An 18,687-nucleotide genomic window follows, 5' to 3' on the forward strand; every position below is an offset into this window, starting at 1 on the left:
AGCCAGAATTGCAACTTGCCTCACAATGCAGAAAGAATGGGACATCTCTCATAATATTTAGACTATCACTAACCAAGAAGGTATAATTCAAACAAATTTTTTTTGCATGTTTCTGGAGTCTACAGTCAAAAGAAGAAAAAAAAAAAGTTTATTAAAAGCAATAATACTAGTTCAGGAAAGTTCTGGAAACCTTCGTTATTTTGTTTATTGAAAACAGGTTGGTTCTCAATAGGTACTTTGGAGGGTTTGCTTCAGGAAAAATGGGACATCTTAACTCAAAAGCCTCAGATGTAACTAATCCCATGAACCTAAGTTTACTACCTAAGAGTGACCATAAGATGAGACTGATATGTTACTCATCAAACCCACAGCACTGACAGTAGGGTTCCCAGAGTCAGAACTTCACCAGAAGTCTTCAGGCAGCAGGGACAGCAGACTTTCCCTGTGCAGAAGATCTTACGATCCTGTTAATTTCAACAGTAACTTTGAGAATTAACCAACTCAAAATTATCCTAGATTAAAAAACAAAACAAAACAAAAAAACCACACACACACACACAAAAAACCAAAAAACAAACAAACAACCAACAACAAAACAACAACAACCCCCCCCCAAAACAACATAAAACCAGAAAGGAAACATATCTTCATTTTCATTAAAATAATCTAGATACACTGAAGACTAAACACCAGCTGAGAGAGTCTTAACATTACATTACAGCTGTGGAAAGGTAACAGCTCTGCATCAGGCATTATCAGAAGCAGATTTTATTACAGAGATGCTGTTCCTCCATTCCATAATTATTGAGATAACACATCTTCATGAAGAAAAATTGATTGTTTCATTTAATTATTTTTCTCCCAAAACGTTAAGTCTGGCTATTGGCATATCTATGTATTATTTCTCCTGGTGGGGTGATACTTAGTTCAAAGCCTATAGTGGAAAGCACCAATTTTCAGAGCTTGCCCTAGGGTACCTAATTTCATAGGACAGTCTAAGACTCTCCCATCCATGTCCATAGCATGGGGGTTGGACTAGATGATCTTTAAAGGTCACTTCCAACCCAAACCACTTCACAATGCTTTAACAAAGCTAAGCCACCTGTTCACCTACACACTATCACAAGTAGATGAGATAAATTTGCAAATGAACCAACACTTGATATTCATATAAATCTATTAGTTATTTCCTTAGTGCTGAGCAAAGAAAATTGAAATGAAACTGAGTAATGAAACGTAGTAACAATGACACAGGAAAACAAACTGTTTAACTACATCTATGAACAAGGTTAATATACCTCCAGAACTACAGTAATTTAAAATTAGTTATATTGTACATAAAGCATGCAACTTAAAAGCAGTTTTAAATACAACACCTTAATGAATGTGACTTCCTACACAAAATTACATACTTGTTTAATTTTTTTTTTGGTTTCACTGAATTGAGAGAAGGCAACATCTACATGCATTTTTGCTGTCTGACAACACATACTAAACCACTCAAAGTAACTGAATTTTATCACATATCACTAGACATTTTACTTACAAAGCTTCAGCAAAGAGCAAGGTGAACAAGAAAAATAAGAATCCTTCTAAACCCACTAAATTTTTATGCTGCCTATCACTCCTCATGACCCAGTTAAAAAGGATGCATCCTAATTCTCAAGGTCTTTTAAAAAATGTTTTCTTTTTGCTCCTGCAATCTTTCTTGCCTCAAGTGTTCGCACTTCTGATAATCTTTTAACTTAAACTCTCAAAATTATGTGACAATATCAAAGGATCACAAGTAATGTGTTTCTGTTCATATTTGAGTATATGAAACTTATCTCTTTTCCCTGTGCTATATTTGGATCCCCTCAAAACTTCTGAAGACTCCAATGATTGCCCTTTTATTCCAGATTCAAATAGTTTAGATATATAATTTGGTAAGATACATTAATTTTAAAGACCCTACTACAGTTCTGAGTAGAATTTTCCAGATCCCATTGTAGCATCAGACTTTTTTACGCTCTCTTCCACTGTGTTTTCTGTCACCCTCTTCCAACATGCCATCTGAAATGTTTATTTATCATAATTTCTTGTTGATTCTTCCAAATTAATGATAACTGCTTAATACCTATCTGTTGATGTCTCACTCCTCTACATTATCTGTTTTAACTGGGTTAGAAATTGCACTATCATGTCTAGCACATTCACTCATTTAATAATTTTGAATTCTGATTGAAGTAACAATGCCATATTTATTCTTAATAACTTTGTTACTTACTGTCCAATGTTTGACAAATGTCCAGAATTCTCTAGTTTTAGTAATTTTGTTAAGTATTGATAATTTACATTTATGTATCAAGCATAGAGAACAACTCAATTCAAACGCCCTTCAACTGCTGCCAGGAAACTACCCAGCAAAAGGGATGTGCTTCCTTTTAGTCCCAGCCAGTAGTGGCAGGAGTAACTATACACGGTTTTGCCAATACTTCAGCCAACTCTCTACTCCAAGAGGTTTGCTATATTTCATTCCCACTTACAATACCCCAGTGCCTCCTTGCTATTCAGTACACTCTTTATAGTTCAGTAAGTTAACCAGCTCCTTTCTAATTCCATAAATAGCAGACAGGAATAACATTCATTTATATCTATATTCAGTATGCCTGGATTCTCCGATCAACAGCTGTATTTAGAGTTCTTCCATACATACTGGCCATAACTCTTTTCCATATGACCCTTTTAATCCCCAGTAAATAAAGCTGTTTTGACAGTATGATATGCTCTTTTTTTTTTAATTTCATATATTGAAAATAGATTTTTCAGTTTACAAGGAAAGACTTTTACACACAGATTCAACATCTGACATAAAAGGTCAAAAAAATAGAAGGAAATCTAGGAAAAGACTTACAAAAACAATCTATAAAGTTGTGAGATGATACAGTGGCAACTGAGTTGGAATATCTCATCCTAACTCCTAAATGCGTTGTGATCTCAACTCTTAAATGTACAGTCACAAGCAGATTATAGATATTTAACAGCAATAGCAGAACTCAGTGAAGACAGTGCAATAGTGACAGCAAACACTGTAACACCTGCTATGAAGAACAAAATATCACAAAGTAGACTATATTCTAATGTTTGCTAACCATCTCGGTAGGAGTGGGTACTTTCTAACACTTGCTCTTAAATATTCACAGATCTCAGCATAGAGTTGATTCACATTTTCTTGACTCTGACCCTGCTCATTCACTGCAGCTTCTTGTGCTCATTGCACCAGACTTTAAGGTTCAGTTAGAGTGAGCCCAGTCTCCATTTATGTTGAAATAAGCATACTTTTTCTACTTCAGTCAAATCTTTTTGCTACTTTTTACTTGATACTCAAATTTTGGATTTCTTCCAACCAAACATTTCTACCAGCAGAGAGAGGGCAGTATGTGAGCTCATGTTCAGTTCATGCATATCCTTCTCCAGCCTCTCCATAGATGGCAGCAAACCTACAATCCCAGGAGGACATGCTACATCAACAGGTTGCCCAAACCTATCAAACCAGTGCTCCCAAAACAAGAGGTAGTACAAGGGAACTAAGGCAGGGCCACAACTTTTGCTTCACCCCTTAGGTAACATAAATGAATCCAGCTACTTGTACACCAGAGGCCCAAAACACCACCAGCAAGATCCAAAATGATGCATATTCAAAGAATTGCAAACATTCCAATTTTCGATTAAGTACTCAATAAGCATGGAGGGAAACAATTTTATTTAAAGGGCTCAACAACAAATTAAACAAAGTGAACTGGAAAAACATGGATGAAACTTTGGATGTCTCTTATGTAAAATTTTATTTCAGAGAAAGCAGTATGTTGCAGCCTGGATTCTAACAGTGCTACTGTTAAGAAGAATGATTACAAAATATAGTCAGACAAATACCTTGCTTTTTTCTTGCTGAAATTCTATCTGGATGTTGGTTAGTTTAGTTCGTAGCTCCTCATTAGCAGCTTGCAAGGCTTCAATCTCCATGTCGGACTTCTCTCCCTTGGCACGACTTTTCTTTGACATAATTACTTTTGAAGTTTAAAATATTTTTTTTTTGCTCCACACTGAGCTAGTGCCTTTTGCTTTTAGCACTTAAGAGCCATGCAGTGATCAACAAAATCTTTCACATAAGTCTCTGCCATCGTGGGAACAGTCTCTCATGTCCTGGAAGAAACAAAGTAGTAGCAATAAAATTAGGCTGCAGTATGGAGCAGAATCAAACATCCATTTTAAAGCACTCTGAACTTCCTCATAACAAGTACTATATTGTATACTGTACTAGACTTTGGAAGAAATAGATCAGAAAAGAAGTAACACAATGTTTCATCATCTTGCCACTGTAATGTGATGTCCTCACAGTTATGATGAATATAGCATATAAACAGAAATCATCTCTTATTCGACAGCTGAGCTGGATAATGCTCAGGATTCCCAAGAGGCACAGGGAGAACCATAAATTAACTGAGGCTGGTGGTGTTTCACTGGCAATAGTTTATTTACTGTAGTATGAAAAATAACTGATGCATTAAAGTGAGAAGTGCATAACTCATAATTGTATAATTTATAATTACCATCGGCTCTCACAGCATCATGATATATGGAAATGGTATCACAAATCTGGAAAAATATTTCAAAACGATTTCTTAAAAATATCTTACATATAAACTGCTTATGTTCAGGGTTAATCCTGTTTGAACTGCTCTAATGCAAATGTGAAGGTATTTAACTTCATTTTCATTTCCCAGCATGCCTCTAAGCTTAAAAAGTATTCAATTATTTAAATCAGATTTATGTAATATTCAAAGAGAATATCAATAGCATACAAAGAACCTTAATTCCAATAATTAGGAAATCCCACAATTAGTTTGCTTCATGAGTAGTTATAGAAGCTTAATCTGAGGCTCTTTTCCTCATCTGCTCTCCTCTAATAATAACCTGGTGCTCCACAAGAACAAACTGAGCAACAAACGCTATCAATGCTGAAGTAGTTTCCAAACCCACATCTTCTACTAATTTTAAATACCCATCATTAAATTGCCAACAAAGCAGAGAGGTTCCTACTTTAATATTGAACTACATTCCTGGAGTATCGTCTTTCCAAGAAAATTGCTACCAAATTGTCTTCAAGCAATAAGTTGCTCTTTCCAGCATATTTCTGCCTGGGAGCTATTTTAGAAATTGTATTGAAATGAAAAATCACATGCATTCTTCAGCACATACTTTCTAAAGGGTTAACAATACCTCAGGTATGTATAAACAAACACCATTTGGTGAGTTCAATTATATATACATAAATTTTATTCTTCTCTTTAAGGACTGGTAAAGAGAAACCAAGGAGATAAATATCTTGTTCAAAGTGACAAGTCAAATCAGATTAAATGTGCATACAACTCAGGACACCAAGTATCCTCTGTCTGTTTGACAATATTTCCATGGAGTTCTTTCATTTATAAAAAATAACTGAAAAAGACCAACTATATCAATTGTTTGCTAAGTAACATAAGTGAAATAATGATTTGCTTTGTAATATCAGATCTCTTTCCTTCCAAACTTAATAATCTGTCAATTTATCCTATGCAATAAAATTGAATCTATTCTTTAAATTCATTATAGTGAGCATTTTAAATATATAACTTATGATCAAAGAGGAAATTGAGTTAAATTTTAATTTTATTTATGTATCAAACCTGCCTTACAGAACAAATAAACACTAGTGCTATTGTGATTTTATGCATAATAGTTGACTCCAGAAAAATAAATTAACAATATTCTTACAGTAACTTGAAACAAAGAACTCTTTAGTGCATAGAGGAAACCTGAGGAACTGTTCTTCTTGTAAAATGAACTTAATGCTGTTTTTCTGTGGAGTTTCTATGATGCTATAGACTAAACTAAAGACTATTTAATCAATGTTTTCATCCAAAATCCTTAGCTGCATGGAAAAAAATAATTTAAAATCAGTTGCTACTGTTATTTCCCTGGTCAATTTGTAAAGAAAACCTAATATAACATAGATGTGAAAATCTGATCTATAATAATTCCACAACACTTACAATAGTGGAAGGGGAAATTAGTTGTTCTTTATCTCAAAGACTGTCTGAGATATTCACATACTCTCAAAGAATTATTCCTGAAATTCTTACTAAAATAAAGTTTCTAATGCAGTCAGATTATATACAATTTAATTTAGCAGATGTTTAACTAAGTTAAGGAAACAAAAAACATCCCTCATTGATCTGGTTACTTTAATTTTATCCTTATTAGAAGCCCCCCATCTCAATTACAGTTTGGAAAAAAGAACATTGAAGTTATAGACATGTTTGCTTCTCCATCAGTCAAACAAAAAAGTGAGGTAACTGTGCTTGATATGGATATACATGACATCCAAAGAACCAAAAAAGAGATTTGGAATGCAGAGTGTTTTGAAATTACCAAATATATTTTGTTCAGCAATAACAATTTCTCCTGACCATACCATGATTCCAAGCACATTATGAAGATACTAGACCACTCCATATGAACATGTTAACTTATATTTCTGCACTTCAGCGGGTGGCCCATCTCTGAAGTCCTGGTCTTGTAAAACTCTCAATGAATGCGGATTTCACATTCTACCATAGAGTCACCATCAAACAAACCCTTTAACAAATCAGGTCCTATGGTAAGGTACCAGAATAACACTGTTGTCTACCTTCAAAAATGTTGGGCTCTAAATAGAATTCTTTTAAAGTAGATAACAATGTTTTGATATTCCTATTTTTTCCCTTTAGCTCGCAGCCATTAAAAATTGTACCCTTCAGATAAAATAAAAGTTTAGACTAAGAACATGAAGAAATTAATCTTCTTCTTCTACAGGTATCAAAAAAATAAAAGACACATCACACCCAAACCAAACAACTCATCAACTTGTGTTGGTTGGCATAAAAATATTTCCATTTTCACCCTTCCATAGATACATCTTCGAGCCTATCTTTTTCAAAAGCAGTAACTATGGCAACACAAATCTTCTTTATATACTCAGAGAGGTGCAAAGCCCAGACACACAAGGTCTACAACAGAAGAGCATGCATCTTGATTCCCAAATGGAAGGGTTAGAATGAGTGAGTGCCTAGATTCCCCTCTAGCTGAGTGCCCACTTGTACTGTTTGGAGAAAGGTCAGGATAAACAAAAACAAAGAAACAAACAAACAAAACAGAAAAAAAACCCACCACACCACACACACCCACCACCACAGCCACATACTTGTAAATACAGTGAGAAAAAAAAGGAAAAAAATATTGTACTCTGACAAAATTTGACTTTACCGATTCAGAAGTTTCAACCAACTGTTTATTAATTCACCAGTTGTCAGTTGAGAGGCAAGTTCATGAAGCCACCACACCACAATACAGTTCCACAATCACTCCATGAATAAAAATAGCCACTTCCTGCAAGGTGAGTTCAATGCACTTATTGTAAACCTTAGGATCATCTGAATATATTGCATATTTCACGAAAAAAAAAAAGAAAGGATAGGAAAGAGTAATGGATTCCAAATCACAAGTCACCTTTTCAGCAGTCTCTGGAAGACACCAAATGTCTCACTTTAGTTAATAGGTATAGGGGCATTTGTAATTCAAGATAAACAACAGCAAAAGAAATAAACTTCAGTGGATTTGAATCAACTGTTCAGCTGTTTGAGGGACTGACATGTGAGAGAACAAAACATTTAACTTGATTAACAAATTATTATTCCATTTGTGTCAGACCTTTTGGGAAATCCATTAAATTTCTAAGGTACCTGGAAAACCAGTCAGCTGAACAATGTTCCAATCATAACTTTCAGTTTCTCTTCTATTTGCTTTACAGATTGAAAGAATGTACTTTCTCACTGTCTCAATCTCTTCCCTGATTTTAGTGAGAAAGGCATAGAAGTCATAAATTGCTCTCTGATGCGTCTAGATCTTAAATACCAATAAAACACAGCAGTAGAAAAAGAAAAACAATTATTGCAAAAAATGTGAAAGTGTAGCATCTAAGAATTTTTATTATTGAAGAGTAAGAAGAAAAGGAACTTAATAGCTTCCAGTGAAAAATAATTCCATTTAAATAAATGCAATTCTTTTAACATGATTCTCTACTGAATACATGAGAATAATTGGAGAGTTATACCTTTAGAGAGTGAGTCTAACAGTAATAAACAGTAATCCACAGGAATACTGAGTACAGTCAAACTCAACTAATAAATATGGTTAAATAACATGGTAACAAGAAAAATTTACTAAATGGTGTCATCCAAAATTCATCACTCCAGTCTTGATTCAGACTTGAACAGTGTTATTTAGCTTCAACAGAATTTTAGGAAGGTGAAGCTTTTAACATCTCAGCTGAAACACCAAGCAAAGCACACAAACACACACCTTACTGCAGAGCCTACTATAGGCTACCCTCAACTCTTACTATACTTGTAAACAGATTTGAGTACATTCTTAGTACGGCACAATCCTGAATACTCGAGAAGTTTAAAATAAATTTGATCACCCTAGCACCTCAGAAGAGTAAATGCAGTGGACACAGGCACAATGTTAACTTCAGAAGTAACTGCCAGTTCACCTGTGTTCTAGTTTATAAACCAGTCATTATCAACCAGTGACTGTGTGGGAAAGACAATGTTCATAGCTCCCAATGCCCAAGGCGCATTTCTTACAAGGTTCAGATGACCTACATTTCTTGCTTCAGTTCTCAGTTCTATGTGATAAAATGTGACTGAATGGATAAAAGCAAAACCTCTGCAGGATGTAAAATGATACTTTTCCCAGCCCAGAAATACAAATACAAATTATCAGATACATTTTCTAGTATTGTAGACTAGTCACATTTTAGATACTCATTCATTAGCTACCTATAGAAATAGATTAATTTCTAAAACAGTAGAGCCTTTGAGAATTATTTTAAATCCTATCCCACTTAGGGAAATTCAAAGTTTCCCTGCAGTGCAGCACTTGTGTCACTTGTGATTTTTTTAGTGAATAAAAATAAAACCATCTTTATTGTTAACTACTAGCTCCATTTTCATTTTTCCAGATTCACAGGCTACAGTCCTGAGCCATTCTTGCTTTAATAACGATATGCCTAATACATCTAAATTATGTGGAAAGCAACCACCAGGAAGCTTTAAGTATTTTCAACTGTAGTTTTGCAGAAAGAGCTCATAGCAACACAATCCTGTTGACCACAGTTGAACAGAGTTAACTTCTTTGCTTTGTAGAGATTCCAGTGTCCCATGCGTCATGCTTTTAGGACACCTCACTCAGAAGGTTCCATAGCAAGTGATACTTTGTGGATGAGCAGAGTATTTGTAAAAGTAAGGTAGCTCTTCTGCCAAGGACAGTAATTGTTTCCACGACCTTTTCCAATGGCATCTCAGGAAAAGTGATCTGCTGAGATCCTGTATCTCTGCAGTCTTTCAGAAAGTTTGCACTGCCCCCAGGAACCAGTATCCATGTTTTAACATCCCATCACAAATCACTGCCTTCCAGATCCTCATGGGGCAGTTAACAGAACTAGAGTGTGGCAAGTTTCAGAATGAATTTCACCAATGTGTTCACTTTCACTTCAGTTAATTGGTTGCCTCTGTCATGTATGCATCTGTTAAAACACACACAACTAAAATAAATTTCCAAGTCACTGCATATCACAAAATAAAAAAAGCCTGTACGCACCCTCAGACCTACATGTACCTACTACAGACAGACATGTAACACTGCATAATTACTTTTCATTGATACTGCTGTAGCCCATTGGATGGCATCCAGTACATTAATGGCCTCATTCTAGCCAAAGAACATAAGCAGCCCACCCTAAGAAAAGCTAGCCCTTAACTTAAATAGTCACAAGTTTATGTGTCCAGCTGACGAGGGGAGTGACAGAGCAGCTTTGGAGTGCACTCAATGTCCAGGCAGGGTCAACCCACCACAAGGATTTAAAGGAACAAGTCTCTGATTTCATTGATTATTTTGGAGGGCAACTGAATGACCAGTTCAAAAATATAACTGCAAATGGACTATTATTACAGACAATTGTCACTACTTTTCTACTGGCAAGCAACAACAGAAATGCAATACTTTGGGTGCAAAGATGCTGACCTCAGATATGAGACCCCTGTTTGATATCCTGGAACCGATATCTCCTCAAATTGCTACAACTACTCAGGTCAAAACTACTGGAACAGCAGAGAACAATCAAAATAACAAATTCACATAGTGGGATGGGAACAAAAAGCACAACACCACAGCTCATTTGGAGATATCAACATAGTGCTCAGTGAGCAGTGCAACTGCCTTACAATATTACACAGTCTTCATGCAGAGAAGTGTTAGAAAGCATTGACTCCACTATAGCCTCCCAGGAGAGACAGTGAACCAGATCTCCTCCAAAATGCTGTTTCCATATACATCCTTCAGATCAGCTAGCCCATTCGAAACCTACACAGGTGCACTCTGTGACTCCCTTTCTGCACTACACAACACTTTAACATACTAGGAGTTGCAGAAACTTTGATTTGAATCTCTTTTTGAAAAGTGATGAGCTTGATCACAGGCATTTAAAGTAAATAGAAAATATTCACTGGCTTCAATGAATTGTTGTTCTTTACCAATATTTACTGAATTTCACTTGTAGCTCTGTTTTGTGGATTAATCATTAAAATCACTCTGCGACCCATATTAAAAGACAAACTGACAAATTGCTACAAACAGGAGCCATGTGGCACAAATTTAAAAAAAAAAAAAAAAAAAAGATAGCACAAAAAGGCAAAGTTCAACTGCAAATAAAATAATAAAACAAAGCCATTCCTCCACAACCTTCCAAATTCAGTCCTGATACAGAGTTAAGAGCCGTTTTGGGTGCTGGTTTATCTGCAACCCCAGAGGCAGCTCAAGGCAGAGCTGTTCCTCTGATCTCTGTGCCAGGTCCTTTCTTTTGAGCACAGGCAGGAGACCGGACAAGATGCCTGTGGTCTAGCACAACGTATGTCCAGCCTCCTACTCTCTCGATGGTACCCTGGGCGTGATGAAGGGAAATTCCCAGGCTTTCACTGACAAGTTGTATTCCCTTTAAAGCACAGTATTTAAGAGTATCAACAGGAGCAGGAAGAAAGAGCAAGATGTTTCATCTACCAGTTAGGGTTAGATAAATGGCAAATACAGAGACAGACTCCAATATCTGTATTCACTATCAATGACAACCCACAGATCAATCATCCTGCCCGATTTAGGCTTTTGGATTATACAGGACTGCTTTTGTTTAATTATTTATCCATTTTTGCTGGAAGGTTCCCTTGATTTTTTTTTTTTTTTTTAAATAAACCATCATTATTATCATTTTTATTGTAAAGGATTAGAATAGTTAAAACCTGAAATTGGAAAAATGAAAAATTCGGACATGACAGCTATGTAGAAAATGTGCAAGACATCTGCTGGGCTTGGGGAAAGAGGTTCAGGTTCCCAATTTGACAACCCAAGAGACAGGTGGAACATCAGTAGGAAAAAAAACTGGGGTAGTCTAATACTTTGTTGAATACTTACTTTATAATCAATAGGATAGATCTGAAAGGTCAAGTAGGTGTAAAGAAGATAAAAGGTATATCTGGATGTGATATAGTTACCAGCTGAAAAGTGAAGCAAACAGAGGTGGCATCATAAGATTCCACTGTCTCTGATGTTAATAATCCTTGTGTGCAATTAATCACCTGTACTAAACCTGCAATCTACCTTGTATTGTACCATCCAGGCCACATTCCCACCTTACTGGTCTGTTGCAGAAGAATTATACAACTATGTGCAGAGCAGCACGAGCATATCAGTCAGCACAATAAAGAAAGATATAACACAGAGCAGGTTAATGAAAAAAACTTCCTCACCTGCCAAGGGGCAGCTTGACTTCAATAAATATCGTAATTAAGATCAGGGTCCTCAGTCAAAACAAATATGTCAGCCTATTCCAGTAATACAGGAGGACTGATAAAATGCCATCGTGCTCCACTTTTAAAGCCAAGTTCCTTGGTTCCTGAGATCAAAATACATACACTACAGACCTGACAGTTGTTGCTTAAATTTTGAAGAGTCACAGAATCCTCAAAAAGTGTCTACTTGCCCTCAGGAATTTAGGACCCCAAATTTACATTTGACTGCCATTATCAAGGACTCTTGCTCAACTTCAGCTTACTTGAAGTAAGACACCCCACATTCACATTTAACTGGATAATAATAATACTATTTTGTGAGCAACACACTGGGTGAAAGCTTCACAGATTTTGGTTCCATCCAGAATTCCGTCACAGATTCCTTGTATGACCTTGAACAAATCACTTATCTCTCAGAAAAATAGGTATTATACTTGCCTACCTTTTAAAGACACTCTGAGGACTGACACTGGGTAGTGATTATAAGAAATGGGGCTTATGAGAAGCTAGCAAGATTTTACAATTGTTAGTTGGCAGGAACCATCAAATTCGGTGTCCCATGAAACTACAGTTCCCTCAAAATATCTGTTAATTTTCTCCTAACAGTGCTCTGAAAATCAGCCAGCTAGAGCTGGCATTTCAAGTATTGCTGAATGAAATGTACATTGGAGTAAAAAGAGTTTAAGTCCCTCTGGTTCTGCAGTACAGGCTGATGGAAGTGCATCACCTGGGATGAAATATTTAAACTGGATATTTCAGCCAGACAATAGCCTCTTTCATCTCTCAATTCACTCAATTCCATCAGGGAGCAGTGCAGCAGCTTAAAACTACAGCCAGTAAAATGCACAGCCAGATACTAACACAGCAAGAGCCTGGGGGCAAACTTTCATTTCTTTCTCAGCTTAAACAGGGCACAGACAAGCATGAAAAAGCACAAGAAAAGCACAGAGGAGAAACTTTGTGAACTAAGGACTTTCTTTGTGTAACCATCCTCCAATATCCATGAACTGAAAATGCTTCACCACCGTGAGAAGGCTACCAATAAAATATTCTTCTGGTAACTGCCAGCAAATTCAATTCAAACCATGCCAGGCTTGTTGGAAGGGTTGTTGGCAAGTCAGCCAACAGAAGCATGAATGTGATTTCTGAAGATGGTTAGAGTTGAATGTGGTGGCCATGAAGACTTGCAGAAAATACTTTTATTCACATACATATATCAAAACTGTGAAATACGTAAAGTTGAGGTCAAGACATGTCACCTAAAGCTTACAGGAGTCCCTGTGGCTGGATAAAAGGTTTTTATGCGTCATTCCTTATGAACACAACTTCCTTCTTCCCATGGTACCCACAAAGAAGGCTGTCTTCTGCAAGATCTAAATAATTCTGTAGATCATCTTCAACCACGGACAAAAAAATCTTTATTCAAGTTGGAATATCATGTAAATAGGACAGAGTAGCAATCACAACTTTGCGTCATTGTATAAAAACATATTCATATTCATATAATTTCTGCTATGAATTAATTTTAGTATTCAGATCTGTTTGTCTCCCCACATCATTCCCTAAAAGTGGTGACAGAGGGAAGCCTCAAAAGTCAGCATGTTGACAGTGACTTTACAGACACACTTAGTCTTAATGAAGACACAGCAGAAAAATACAGAAATAGGTATTGCCAAAAGAACTATTATTTCCATACCACACATCATCTCCTAAACTTTAGGTGAATCTCTGAATTCTGCTTTAAGGTTAAGGTTATCACAGCTATGACAGTAGCACTGCAATTTTTCACCTCCTAAACAGTAAAGCTACAGCAGTTATAGTAACTTTAACTACCTGTTTCCAAAGTATGAAGAAGGCAGAGAAGAGGATGGTGGTGGAATATACCCTGTCGAATGAACTATCAGACTGGAGCCTGCTTAAGAAGGGTCTAATAAAGGAATAGAGCTAATCTTCTCAGTGATGTAGGCCACTTCTTAACATTAGCCTAAATAAGGGTCCTATCTGCTGTTTGTCTGTTACTCCCCAGCACCCTGGGGAGTCTGTCCCAGCTTGTGCCTCACAATCACCAGTTCACACAGACAGAAGAAAGGAAAGTGCATATCAGAAGAGGAAGAAGAAAATTAAAAAAGAAAAAAAAAAAAAAAAGAAGTTGAAAGCTGAAAGTTAGACTCAAGATTTAGTTGTTATCTGCATACCCTGCCTTTGCACAGGAAAAGAAAAGTGATGAAATGCTGCCGGATTCAGTGAACAATGTGAAAACCAGGAGGTCTTAAGTGTAACCACATCCATTACTCCCCAGGGAATATCAGTTCAAATGGCTATACTACAAACATATATTATTATTTTTCTAGCAGTACCTCATAAAGGTCTTCACTAACACTTTCCAAAGTTGTAAGGGATTAAAGACAGGAAATTACTAGATGCTGTCTTAGAGATAAGCAGGCCTTCACCTTAGATTGATTGTTGGAAGTTAATTGAAATGCTCATATATTCTCCACCTCCTTTCTACTACCAAATTGCTCTTTTTTTCTTGGGTTGTAACAACATCCACCATACCTGGAAACTGCTCTCCACCAGCAATATAACCTCCTTTCCCTGCTCCTCTTTCATTGACTTCTAGTAACTTAAAAAAATAATTCACATATCTATCACTATATGTATGGCAGGGAAAATATAAAATTGTGTTTGTGCAGGAAATTGTTACAACTGCACTCTTGCAAGCAGTTTAACACAAGTTCTTTTACTTGAGAAAGATGGGAAGTCAGCTTCCCACAGTTTCCTGAAAAGCACAGAAATATTAAACCGCTACTGTTGAACAGAGGGAACAAAGTACAACTGATCTCAAAAACAAAACAATACCAGGGTAAGGTTCAGAATAGTAAAATACTAGAACTTTTGCATTCCTTTCTACCTCTTGTCTGAAAGAACAAGAAGGCAATAAAGTATTTCCTCAATAAAGAAACACAAGCTCCTCAATGAAGCAATAGAAATGTCTCTGCTATAGATTGGACACTTGTCATTTATGTCTCGACATATTCCTTCATCAGGTCCCCTTTCGCATTTCTTAATTGTAAGATAGATTTCACTTATGTCAATGAGAATTTATTTCCTTCACCAAAACTTTACTGCATTTTAATAGCAAGTAGTGCACAGGGTAGCAGGGTTGTGGTAAAGAAGTTTATTAAGCCTGCACAGCACTGTGTTTAGGGGTTGCCAACTAATCAAAATTAAACTTATTCCTATTGAAATTATTTAATTAATTCTGATCCCCACAAACATACACATTCCTTTCAACATTTTCCATCTTGTTCGCCTTCAGGACTACATACAGATTTGCATCCTTGATGTTCTTGACTTCAGAGTACACTTATAAAACCCATCACTCTGTCTACATAGCAATCCCTCTTGTACGTACATACCTCTGACAGATTTGCATTATCAGCTTCTCTAATCTCCCTTTCCTAAACTGTAAATAGAGAGAATTCTTCCAGGAGCATGGACTAGTACTCTTTCCAGGGCTGGGGAATACAGTCAAGGGTACTGTAATGATAAACATGTGATAAACTTTCAGTAGCCAGTAACACTTCTGTTTTCGATAATATGGTGTTTTTTCCAGACAATAAATGCTTAATACGTCTTAGATACAATCTCTAAACAGTGATTCAACATCTAAAAATAATTCAGGTAAAGAGGATCACAGAGATTCAACCAGTGAAGTAAGTTTCAGACTTCAGAGTTTACAAAATATATTTCTTCAAGATCAAAATACTTTCAGAAAGTGAATAAAACAGAACTTAGGACAGTACCTGAAAATGACACCGTCTGATACCCCATGAAAATAATGTACCTTTAAATCAACATCTTTGATGAGCAAGCAGTTTTTCAACACAAATCAGAGCTCTGTTGATTCTGCAGTCATGACGTATATTTGTGCTACTTGGTTCCATCCAGACCCAAAAGAGTATATTCACCAGAAAGGGTTTTTTCTTCATCGTGGTGGGTTGTATTTGCTAACATGCTCTGTTGTATTCAATTTAGTTTCTATACTCACACATATGATCCTATGAGATGCTCATTTTTCCTCATATTTTGCTTTCCTCATTTCTGTTATAACTAATTCACACAAGAGCTACTAATAGATTTTTAAATAGGAGATGTTAATAAATACAATTCTACCAAATATATTTCCATTTGAAGTAAATTTTCACACAAACTCAAGATAGACTTTCTGGTTTGTGTGAAAATTTAGCTTTTGACACAGATTCAGAGCACAGTTCACATTGAATACAAAGGGAACTCAGCTGGGAGATGGGAGCATAGCAGTATGTGACATTTTTCAGGCATAATGACTTCTAATTCCATATAAAATAGAGGAAGTGCAAAGAGATCACACAAAGTGGAAAAGGAGCAGAAAGGTCTCTATGAATAAAACAAAAGCATGAGAGAAAGCAGTTTGCTCAAAATAATACATTATGCCACTCTACAGCATTTGGTTGCAGAACTGCAGCACCAAGCTACTGAGCAACAACCTGAAATCAGTCGTTATTACCCAACCTGATTATAATTTGGCAACACATAAATGTGCCTTTTAAAATATATTGTTGCTTAAGACTACTAGTGAAACAAGGATTCTTACAGTATATTCAACACGATCATGTGTATATGTGCACAGGATGGGTTTCCTCCAGAAAGAATAAGTTCCAGGTGTTAAGATAATTTGTGTTCTTCAAAACTATTCTCCTGGAAATCTATATTTCTACAATGATACAATGCCCCCACACCCCCCATATATTTCCACAATCAGATCACATTATCAAAGCTATTGAATATTCATGACACACCATGAAGAGCCACTGCACTTACAAATTAATTAACTGGAAGAGCTGAGAAAAACAAACAAAAAGCTAGAAAGACACCCATAACCATGAGAGAGCCTATTTACCAAGAAAAAGCACCAAGTATTACAAGAACAGCATCCCAAAGAATTGTCAAAAGTGCCAACTTCATGTTGTCTCACTGCTATTTTTTGAATGCATATCATGTAGGCTACAGATTTCTCACAGTTCATACCTTCTTTTTCCATTCATACCTGTTTATGAATAGACAAGGAGCTTCATAACAGCCTGAAGATCTGTTATGCTTAATACTGGAGAGCAAGGCTTATATACACAAAAGAACTTTCCAAAGTGTCAGAAGAGCTTGTTTAGTTTTCTTTTCAACACCTCTTGTAAACATTCAACACATGGATGAGTACTTTTAGATGACTAAGTGAAACATTACCTATCTTATCTCAACATAACCCTTACCAGCCATAGTCTTATCTAATGGTAAAACGTGTGTGGGAATTCTGCCAGCAGCTGTACAGCTACCCAAATGTACTGTTTCCCTTGTTAGATTTGCAAGTAAGAGAAACTATTCAGACACAAGCAGGTTCTAGTACTTCTTTTCTGTGTTTGAATGGTAATGGATCTGTAATCACAGATCCAGGGACCATGAGTAATATTTGTACAGAGGATTAGTCAGCACAGATGGATTGTTCGAAGGATGTTAAGGAAAAAAATGGAAATATAAAAGTAATTTCAAAGTTTATCTAAATTTAACTTTTGCCAATGTAAAGAGAGAGGGAAAAATCTCATGATCAGTCAGCAAAACATAGAAAGAGCCATTTTAAAAAACATGCCCAGTCTTATACCCAACACAATTCAGCAATTCTAATTTTTCACAGAAGCAGCCAGTCTTTCTCTACAGTGAAGTGCCCGCACAGAGCTGCCTGACATAACAGCACTGTTCCTGCATTAATGTCTTTGTTTATATCACTATTCTGAAGAGATAGTTTGGAAATGTCAGAAACGGTCTAGACAAAGACATAAGACATGAAAATGCAAGAAATATGACTCATCAAATAAGACAAATAGGGACCAGATAGGGAAGGGGGTGGTTTCCTATAGCATTGGGCAAACATTCATAAGCAATCCAGAGGATTAAATCCCTCTGCTCAGATTTTCATAAACTAGTTCCGGAAAGTAGCAAACCTCCTCATAGATAATTTGTACATGACAAAATCACTTTCCAAAATATACTAGTTGTTAAAGGCTCTCTCATGTTTTGAGCATTTCATTTTCATTATACAGAGTCAGCTAAATAAAACATTCCATCTAAGTCAATTTGTTAATTTATATTCAACTGTTTGAATGTATAGGAACAGGACAGACTAAAGGACAACAGGCAAAAAAAGAGAGAACCTTTACATAGCATTTATCTCAGATTTAAAAAAACAAAACAGATTCACCTTAGCAGAAAGCCAAATGAAAATATTCAACAGCTGGTTTTAGAGTTCAGCATTTTTATTCTTTTCAAAATCAGCATCATCTACTTTCTCTTATTATTAAGTAGACATGAAATGATTTTTTTAGATACATCTATGACTGAAGCTCCTCGTGCACTTACCATAAAGTTAAACCCAATCAGCAGTAAAGGCTGAATTGCCTTCCCAATTCCAGAAGAGAGAATTTAGGGTCACATTAGTTTATCTGTTGCCCGCAAAACAAATTTATGTACCATAATTCTTCTCTATAGTAGAAGTTAAGTACGTTAAGGAACAACAAATTATTTAAAAGTATTTTTTTCACTCTTTATAATGACTACACTATAATGAAATTATCTGAAGCATTAAAATCAAAGATATTAATGAACTACCAGCTGTATTTGAGTGTCACAGAAGACAATT

General features: G+C 36.0%; 1 protein-coding gene across 5 annotated transcripts in view; it reads right to left on the reverse strand.

Annotated features, from left to right (window-relative positions):
* JAKMIP1 (janus kinase and microtubule interacting protein 1) overlaps positions 1 to 17,210 on the reverse strand; it is a 90,693-nt gene extending 73,483 nt beyond the window's left edge. The window contains exons 1-3 of one of the 5 annotated variants that reach the window (XM_080344093.1): positions 17,050 to 17,209; positions 15,380 to 15,500; positions 3,913 to 4,182 (exon numbers count right to left, since the gene is read on the reverse strand). In XM_080344093.1, coding sequence (XP_080200219.1) covers positions 3,913 to 4,041 — 129 coding nt within the window. In that variant the 5' untranslated portion in view covers positions 4,042 to 4,182; positions 15,380 to 15,500; positions 17,050 to 17,209. Of the gene's footprint in view, positions 1 to 3,912; positions 4,183 to 7,323; positions 7,429 to 15,379; positions 15,501 to 17,049 lie in introns of those variants that run through there. The other 4 variants (XM_080344096.1, XM_080344095.1, XM_080344092.1 and 1 more) reach the window with 4 other exon arrangements.
* Positions 17,211 to 18,687: the final 1,477 nt, after the last annotated feature.

This window comes from Nesoenas mayeri, assembly GCF_963082525.1.
Source record: "Nesoenas mayeri genome assembly, chromosome: 4".
In the NCBI taxonomy this organism is placed as follows: Eukaryota; Metazoa; Chordata; class Aves; order Columbiformes; family Columbidae; genus Nesoenas; species Nesoenas mayeri.